We start from the raw sequence: 9,340 nt of genomic DNA, 5'->3' as shown, positions 1-9,340 counted from the left end.
TCGTCTCGGCCGTATCCCCCGGATATCATACGCTCACGCCTATATTTGCCGACGCATAATGGGGGTATTTGGCCCTACCTATCCACCTTGTATGGAAATATTGGTGTCAACAGTACTGGGATTAACAGAATTCTGTTCCGGGACCCCCCCCCACCCCCGTTCTCGACAGCCGGCCCTCTCTAGACCCTGTGAAAAATAAGAGACTGATAAGAGCGGAGGAATTGTATAAGGTGATAGATAGAGTGAAATTCAAGTTCTTGGGATATTCGCGATAGCAGAAGATTGATTGTCCAGTTCACTCCTCTTTTCTAACTACATGACCAGGTCCTTCTTAATAGGATCTGTTTCCTCCAATATCAAGTCCGTGTGGGTGAAAATTTTCATTCCCAAGTAAGGGAGTGAAATATTTTCTCCTGCTAAAGAAAGAGAGTTTTTTACCAGTAAGGGGTAGAGAGTTTCAAAGGAATGAATGAAACAAATCGCTTGAGGATATCCTGATCTCCTAACTTCGGAATAATGAAGCAAGCAAGGAGACTACCAAGTGTTTGAAGAAATAAAAAAGAGAAAAACTCATGTCATGGGGACCAAGAATCCAACAGACCCCAATACGCACAAAATCATGTCGAATGGTCGGCTTCACTGAACACAAGCTCGATCAAGCATGACGGGAAGGAAGAAAGAACTAGCGAGTTAATCCAACCAACTCTAACACCCCATTGCTCCAACATAGATGCAATGGTGAAGGTCTGTCGTAATTAAAGAGTGTGGAAAAATACATGTTCCGAGTTCAGAAGGAATAATCTGATATCAGATGATCAGCTGTTTTATTTGATGGTCAGATCTGACATCTGGACAAGCGTGAAATACCAAGCAGAAAGTATCATACTCGCATTTCCACCCGTGTTCCATCTCGAGAGCGTAACAAAATGCCATATCCTTACTCTTGATACTTGCCCTGGCCAATAAGCACCCGGCAATAAGGGATTCGTAAAATACCCGAGTAGGGTAGGTGGGCAGAAAATCTTTGTGCACTTTATCAACGCCCATACAAATTCACAGCCCCTGTTTCCGGGTACCGGTACTGTACCCGTGCTTATTGTCAGGGACAAGCAGCCAGTACCGACCCTTCAGGACTCTTATTTTGACGCAATTATAAGTTTCACCTCAGCCGCTTCTTATTCCAACATACCGGTGCTCGGGCAGTCACTGTTGGGAGTCGGGAGTCTTTCGGGTCCGGCGTTGTTTTGTGGGTATCATATTTGGCGAATCGTCAGTCGGGGGTGCCGTGATTGCTAAATTTATCTAGTCTACTCGAGTACTATTCCACCTAATAACGGCAATGATGTCCTCCCGAGGTCAGCGTATTTTGACTCGCCAATACGACAGTAGACGAGCGGTTCCGTTAGACTTCAGATCAAAGAACTTATTCACAAACGGGCCCGAACGTTAAGTGACTAAACTTAATATCCACACGGCGTGAAGAACCTGGCGGGATTGGCATATTTTCGCTCCTATAATATTATGATCACCAAATTTACCGGGATATGAACTGCCCCCCTCGGTTCACATTTGAAATGGTCTAGAAACCCATGGTATTTTTTTCGTTTTATCGCAATCACCTCGACCTAGGGATTCAGAAAGCTGTTATCCATACAGGGTATTTTGGGTTCCATATTGTTGGACGGGGAGGTATCATAGATGTGAAGGTTCTTGTTTGTTCTGAGGAGCGAGGCTGCTGAATTTAAATAAAAGAACTAACAGGTGTGCGCATCCATAGGTTTACCCTCAACAAAGTCATACACAATCACCAATATGGGGTGGTTTCCCGTACCCTACAACAACTTATCCCATATTCTTCGTTCCAAATTCCAGGTTCTCTTCCGATTTCTTAAGGAGGCACTGCATTTGTCATTAGCTAGGGCCGGGGTAGTGCAGCACCTGATTAGAAGGGTTAGTGTGCTAGGTATCTCAGATGGAATATAATTGCGCCGACACCTTCGAACCTTCCGGGGGCTTTTTTTTTTTCTTTCAGAGGGATCGAGAAGGTTTTGGACTGGTACAGACCGGGTTGTAGTGCTTGTGGAAGAGAGGTGTTCCAATTGGGAAACGAGTTATTACAATCATGGAATACCGAAATACACGATCTGGCCAGGTTCACAGCCACCAATTGGTTTGTAGTTTACGAGAGGCAATGGTCGCGAGGATTCGACCAAACAGTAGTGAGTGTGTACTTGGAGGGGGCGTGTATCTAGGTGTGCCACGATTGTATGAATGTGGGAGCAGAGCTACACAGCAGTCCGACCCCCACCTCAATCTCACGCTCAATTTTTCCCTTTCTTCCCTTCCTCCTGATCCCTATCCTTCTGCTCCCAAACATCCCATACCCGCTCTATAATAATCTCAGAAATGCTCCTCCCCGCCTCCTTGGGTCGGACATCCCTGACAACCTTCTCCCCTCTCCACCCACCAGCCCCGACCAACTCGCCATTAGTCTCGGCCACCCTTCCTCCCATGTCCCTCCCCTCCAACTTCTCCTTCTCAAACTGCTCATACCGCTTAAACCCGCGCCAGGGGTCACGACCATGCTGATTTGCGACCTCACCAAGACAGTAGAGCCAGGAGGCGCCGAGGCCGAAGGTGAAGAGATCCATCTTGCGAGGGGGGAGGATGACCAGGGCCGGTGCTACGACGAGGACGCCCAGCGAAGCGCGGTAGCGGAGCGCTGTGTAGCTGGCCTGGTCGTCCACAAGGGGCTGCAAAGTTGGTGCGGGATTGGCGGGCGATGAGTTTTCATGGGTTAGCGAGGTGCGGGCTTCCTCAGTTTGCGTAGGCATTTTGTGCTTGGAATTGTTTGTCTGGTTTGTTTGTAGTCCAGGGGATGCGTAGGTGGGGTTTGGCGAGAAGGGGAAGAGATGAAATGAATTGAGACGAGAGGAAGTACAAGTACAGAAGAGGCGCAATTGATCCGTGATGGTCGTGGAGTAGGCTAGCGGGGGAACGAATGGACATGCAAACAAATCCGGTAGATCCGCGGATAAAGAGTATGACTAAGCTGGGTTAGGTTTCGCATAATTATTTTTCCGGTTGAATGCCTGGTTAGATTATTTTGGAAATTAACTTAGGCCACACCTTTGTACTGTACGAGTACAGTACTCGTACTCCGATCTCGATAAAGTTAAAATGTCTCATATCATTTCCAGCCCCCTTCATGATGGATTGCGAATAATACACCACACGACAACAAGCCACCCGATGGTGAATTGGTTTCAGGGCTCGAAATAATTTTTTTGGTGGGGATTGTGGCAAAGGTGAGTTTGTGGGGGGATTTAGATTTAATCTTTCACTGCCTTTGTCTCGCGAGGTCTCCCCGTCCTCCTCTTGTCCATCTTCCCATCCCCCTTCCCTCCTCTCCACTCACATTGCAGTCAACACCTCAACAAAAACAACTACTACAAAAAGCCCCCAACGTGCTTTCATCAGAATAGACAAAACATTCATCATGGAACAAGAAAACACTTCTGGCAAATCCCATACGCCCCCCACTCCAACTGTGGGCCTTCTCCCGCAGATAGTGTTCAACCCGCAACAATATCTCCAGCGACGTTTCATCATTCACTCGATTCTTCGTAACCTCAGTACCAAACACCACTTCTCTGGTGGTCTCCGGAGCCTCCTTGATGTCGGTTGTGGTTCGGAGATCCTACTTCTGCGTAGTTTAATTCCTTGCGAGGACACTTTACCTATTGAGCTTCTTACTGGCATTGATATTAGCGATGATATTAAGAGCACAATGTGCGTTGAGAGCATCTCCCCAGGTGCTTGGACGGGCAGCGCTTCTGGCGAGGACAGATGGAGGCCGTTGGATATCGTTCTTCTTCATGGTGTGTTTGTTTTGCTTTTTCCCCGCTCCTCCGTCCTATTCTCCCCATTCAGTTACTTTGGGTGAGATTAAATGTTCGTAAACAACAATCAATAACAACCAACTCTAACCCGGCAGCAACGCTTCTAAATACTGCAAAACCAGACCGAGCCACCTTTGGAGGTTGGAGGGGCTCAGATAAAATCATTAAACAGACACCGCAGTTTTTCTGTTCACGGGGAGCCTGCTGTTGTCGGCGCGTATTTAGTTGAAACTTGCGGACATTTAATCTCACCCCAAGTATGGTGGAATACTAACGATTATTGGAAACTAGGTGACTTTAAATATTTGTCCCCTGCACTGATTCCTAGACATGATATTATTGTTTCTAGTGAAGGTTAGTTTCATCACGACTAATCACTCGGGTTTTCAGATGCTTACATTGGAATAGTAATTGAGCATTTAGATCCTGAACCTTTAAGTCTCTATGCAGGCAGTTTACTGGGTACTATGAAACCAAAGATTTGCATTATCACCACTCCTAATAGGGATTTTAATCCAATATTCGACATCGATTTTTCACCCCGTGACGAGACTGCGATCGAGTCTATAGATCCTCCTAAGTTTGTCTCTCGCCTCCCGGAAATTCCTTCGCGATAAATAAATCGCTAATAAGGGTTAGGCTCAATGGTGCTGGTGGGTTCTGGAGAGAGGGGATTTCCTACCCTATGCGCCATCATGATCACCGCTTCGAGTGGACAAGGGCAGAATTCCGCGCCTGGGCTCGTAATGCCGCTGAAAAGTTTGGATACAAGGTCGAGTTTACCGGTGTGGGTAGTTTCGGCTACAGCATGATGATCGAGAATGTTCAAGCAGAAGTAGTCAAAGAGTATCTTATAAAGGATATGTCAGGCCGAGTCGATGGGCCCGAAGACGTTGACTACTTTCCAGTGGAACCCGTGAAAGGCAATCTAGCGAAAAAGGCGCATAGTATCTATGGAGAGTGTACTCAGATCGCTATTTTCGTCATTAAGCCTGGCAATAACAATATGGATTTTCAGGGGTTATATGAAGGAGTCTCTCTAAAGCAAGCTTTGAAAGTCCTCCCGACTGCCAAGTTTGCTAGTGATGGTATTTCCATCGTTAAACATGTCAAGCATCCCTGGGTTAATTACCCCTACCCGCCGCGCATTCGCGACACTTTGGTCCTGGTTCAACACTGCTTGAACCAGTTTATCCCGACGCCAGTATATGACGCTTGGAGCAACCCTCCCGTCGCGGAGTGGGAAAAACCTCATAACATCGGTCTCAGCGAGCTGGACCTTGACGACGAAGATGATATCACTAAGAGAACGCGTAAGTATGATGAATTGGAAAACGAAAAGCACTACATGACCCAGCTCTTACAAGGTAAGAGTCTGGATGATCTCGAAGTCCTCGTTGTACCAGTGGAATTGAAGCGCATTTGGGAATTCAACTGGAAGCTGCAGAGAATGTTCAGGTTCAATTACCAAATGTTTGCTGCCCTCTTTCATCTCGACGGAGCTCCGGGTTGGAAGTTGAATGACATGATGCCACTTGGAACCAAATGTAAGTTCTCATTCCCAATACCAACCTTTGGGTGAACAAAATTGACAAACCATATAGGGGACGAAGCCGCCTTCGCTAGAAGACCCCAATACAAGGATTACAGGATCTACATTTCTACCCAGGGCTTTCGTGTCGAGTGCAACATCCCACAGAACCCCGTGATTGGTACTCAGTCTGGATCCTTTCCCTTCTCCTATGATGTCGAAGAGCAACCGAACATCTGGGCAGATTTCACCTTCACTCCTGGTATCGTTCCCAAGGCTTGCGACGAAGACGACCGCACGGTTTTGACTTTGGGCAAGAATGGTGCCACTCCTGTCGCCGGCGACGATCAGCACGTGTGTGGAGAGGATATTCTCTGGGTCACTTTCCGTAAGGGAGTTGTCCTCCTGTCTTAGAATCGCTAGAGTCCTCGGGGATGAGTGGCATCAGGAAGCTTATGTGATTCTTTTCTTCTCCCCAACTCCTGTTGTCGGGGAGTCTTCCTTCCGGGCGGGGGTCTACCCTGCTTTAAGTAAATAGATAAACGGAAATAAGAATCTGATGTATATCGGATAAGTTTGAGTTTTCTGATTCCCGTCTCGTGTCGTATAATCTGTACTTGAACTCAATTTACCTCGAATTTGGGAGTAAACATAAGTCCTTTGGAATTTCAATGTAATTAACGAGTAGGGTCGGGGTCGGGGTCATGGTCGTGGTCGTGGTCGTAGTCGTGGTCGTGATCGTGATCGCGGTCGGGGTCATGATCGGGATATGATTGGATAGCAAAGTTGCGAAAAGTATATGGCTGGTACTGGTACAGTACAGTGTTACTATAGTATGCCAGCTTAATTTCTTAAGGGTAAGTATACCGGTAGTATCATAGGGGCTGGATTTTGGGGTGAAGAACATTGAGTAAACAAACAGGTCAGCCGCCGGGTAACCGCAAAGGCGCTTTTTCGTATCACATGTGAGCTGGGTTACCGGTATGATGATACAAGCACTCGAGTACAGTACTGTACACAGTACACTGCTCGGAGCTTATCTTCATACATAACAGCTGTCCTTACCTGAACCTGCCCTGTGTACTTTATCATACCTTACATATCGATAGCTCGCTCGCGGTTCTCCAACTCTACACTCTACCCGCGTTCATCTCAGTACCCCTCTTTGTTCGCTATCCTTTGACATACGGAGACTAAACGGAGCGAAACGAAACAGGCGTCAAAAAAAAAGGAATGTCCCAAACATTCAACACCAAGTCGCCCACAATTAAGCGAATACGTGCGCTCCCCTCCCCTCTCTCCCTCCAACTCAGCTAACAACCTATAAGTCCGGGAAGCCGAAGAACTCTCCAAAAACCCAGCGGAAGATTATCACGCGGCGCCGCTCGACGAAAATCTCTTTGAATGGCATTTTACCCTGCGCGGGCCGCCCGGCACCCCGTACGCGGAGGGCATCTACCACGGGCGCATAACCCTCCCACCACACTACCCCCTCCGCCCACCCAGTTTCCGCTTCATGACGCCGAGCGGGCGCTTCGAGATGAACCGCGAGATATGTCTCTCGATTTCCGGGCATCATGAGGATACTTGGCAGCCAGCATGGGGGGTGCGTACGGCGGTTGTGGCGCTGAGGGGGTTCATGGAGACTGAGGTGAAGGGACAGGTTGGCGGGATTGAGTGCGATGACGAGACCAGGCGTGGAATTGCGAAGGAGACAGGGGAGTGGAGGTGTGGTGCGTGTGGTGGGAGAAGTAATGGCGAGATATTGGAGGGGTGTAGGATTCTGGCCGAGGAGATGGGGAAGGGGAAGCAGGTGGGGGAGGGAGGGGCAGAGGGGAGTGTAGAGGGGATTAAGATTGGGTATAGGGATGAAGCATCGAAGGCGCAAGGAGGTGGTGCTACTATTGCTGAGTCGAGTTCTGTCACTGCGGGGGAGCTGGATACCTCTACCGCGCACCAACCAACGACGCTACCAAACCCCCATCCCCACCAACACTCCCGGCCATCCCTTCTCCCCATGCTGCAACCGCAACTGCAACTGCAACTACCACTACGAGCGCCGGCACAAGAAACCCAAACCCCCTGGCTAGACAAACTAATCCTAGCCCTAATCGCCGTCCTAATCGCACACGTTATTAAGAAGATTGCGTCGCACCTTTGAGCCTTCCCCAGTTCCTTTATTTCTTTTATATGTTCCCCTGGAGGAGTGGGCTGGATATGCCATGGATGGATCTCTTTAAGCTTGCTTCACTTGGTTTATTTGTTCACTTGGTTTTTCCAAAAAAAAAAAAAAAAAAAGGGAAAAAGTGGGGGTATATCAGGTGCATCGTGAGATATTTTGACGAAATAAGTTGTCTTTTTATTTATATCCTGGGAATTTACACGATTTTGGTTTCATTGCTTTGGAAGGTGTGACTGAGGGTTTAAGTTATTTAAGGTGATTTATATTTGGTCCACCGCCAGGAACAATGCCAACCTGCACCAAGTGCTGTAAAAATACCAATAATTCACTTGGGCACCACCGCCTCATTGCTCTTCCAGATATCATACCGTATCATGCTGGTTGACGCGGTATGATAACAAGCCGCAGGTTGGAGCACCAGCTCAAATCCAACATGTACCGTACAGTGCGGTACAGTACCGCCACTACCCCCTCCAAGGGCCAACGGCCGTTCACATACCTAACTCGTGCACCCTGCACCCACGACCACGGCACCTTACATCGCTAACTAACCATCCAAGTCCAGACGTGCAACAATACCGTACCTGCACTTGCTGGAGAAATAAAAAAGCGAGGGTTTGACTAGCTTTACCCTTCCGACCACCGCCACTGCACGGCCGGAGTGGATATAATATCTCGGTGCCGGTGGGAAGAGCATGGTGTGGTATTTTCCTCGGTAGGGTGTGTGCAGCAAGGACACGAACAAGAACCACCGGAAAACGGGTAATTGGACAACGACTCCTCTTTTCTATCTATCATGGATTGTGTTTGGTCCCAGTTCTTTTTCTTCTGAGTTCAGGGCTTAATTATAGTCATCTACAAAAAGGAAGTCGCTCCTGCACTCCACACCGGTAGCAAGCCAGTTACGAGGTTATTCATGCCCGATGTGATGGATGGACTTCAAAATACTCGAGCACTGCCGGGCGAGGAGGTCTTGTTGCTCGCGGTATTCACGCCTGCCTGCCTTGTCATCCAAGCTGTACTGTACCAGTACACAGCCTAGTTTCCGAACCGCAGACACCCTTGCCATTTCCGTTAGTTGGGATTAGTCTAAATTAGTTTGATGAGTTGATCGAATTGCATATACAGCTAACGAGATCCTACACACCCTGGAGAAGAAGAAGGTACTGAAAAACAAAAATCAGCGGAATGGTATATCTGCTTCACAGGATGAGAACCTTCTGATCACCAACTATTACTGATGAAACCTTCGAACCGTAAGAAAATGCCTTGCAATTGCAAATCACCTTCAATCTCCAAGCTAGCTAATCAACCTCTTCGCACAAGACAAACCTCAAGAAAAGAAAACCCCAGAGAAAAAAAAATCCAACCTATCCTGGTTGTCCGACTATCTAGCTACAGGACACAAATTCAAACTGATTCCCCACTTTCCGTGTTCCTCTGTTGAAAATACAGTGGTGGTGGTGGTGGTGGTGGTGGTGGTGAAAGAAAGGAAAGAAAAAAATAGGAGAAGAAAACCGCGGCTATATAGACTAAACTTCCACCCCGCTGTCCACCAAGCCCCCCTTCCCCCACATCCTGCTGGCCTTGTGCTACTTTGTCTTCTCTATATAACCATCATATCAATTTTTTCCCTTTAAAGTTAGCCTACTTGGTGTATTAGAAAATATGCTCTTTAAAAGAATATATCGCGATATATTTTTATTGGTATCATACATGCTAAAT

The 9,340-nt window shown here is 47.7% G+C and overlaps 2 protein-coding genes; one reads left to right on the top strand and one right to left on the bottom strand.

Annotated features, from left to right (window-relative positions):
- Positions 1 to 2,214: 2,214 nt before the first annotated feature.
- On the bottom strand, positions 2,215 to 2,971 carry GSTUM_00005762001 (uncharacterized protein). XM_002837821.2 has 1 exon: positions 2,215 to 2,971. Exon 1 carries the CDS (start codon positions 2,832 to 2,834, stop codon positions 2,322 to 2,324), a length of 513 nt encoding a protein of 170 aa, XP_002837867.1. The 5' UTR covers positions 2,835 to 2,971; the 3' UTR covers positions 2,215 to 2,321.
- A 3,490-nt stretch (positions 2,972 to 6,461) lies between these two features.
- GSTUM_00005761001 (uncharacterized protein) lies at positions 6,462 to 7,829 on the top strand. XM_002837820.2 has 2 exons: positions 6,462 to 6,712; positions 6,762 to 7,829. Exons 1-2 carry the CDS (start codon positions 6,667 to 6,669, stop codon positions 7,592 to 7,594), a joined length of 879 nt encoding a protein of 292 aa, XP_002837866.1. The 5' UTR covers positions 6,462 to 6,666; the 3' UTR covers positions 7,595 to 7,829.
- Positions 7,830 to 9,340: the final 1,511 nt, after the last annotated feature.

This window comes from Tuber melanosporum (assembly GCF_000151645.1).
Source record: "Tuber melanosporum whole genome shotgun sequence assembly, scaffold_20, strain Mel28".
Classification (NCBI taxonomy): domain Eukaryota; kingdom Fungi; phylum Ascomycota; class Pezizomycetes; order Pezizales; family Tuberaceae; genus Tuber; species Tuber melanosporum.
This window is presented reverse-complemented; position numbering and strand designations above follow the sequence as displayed.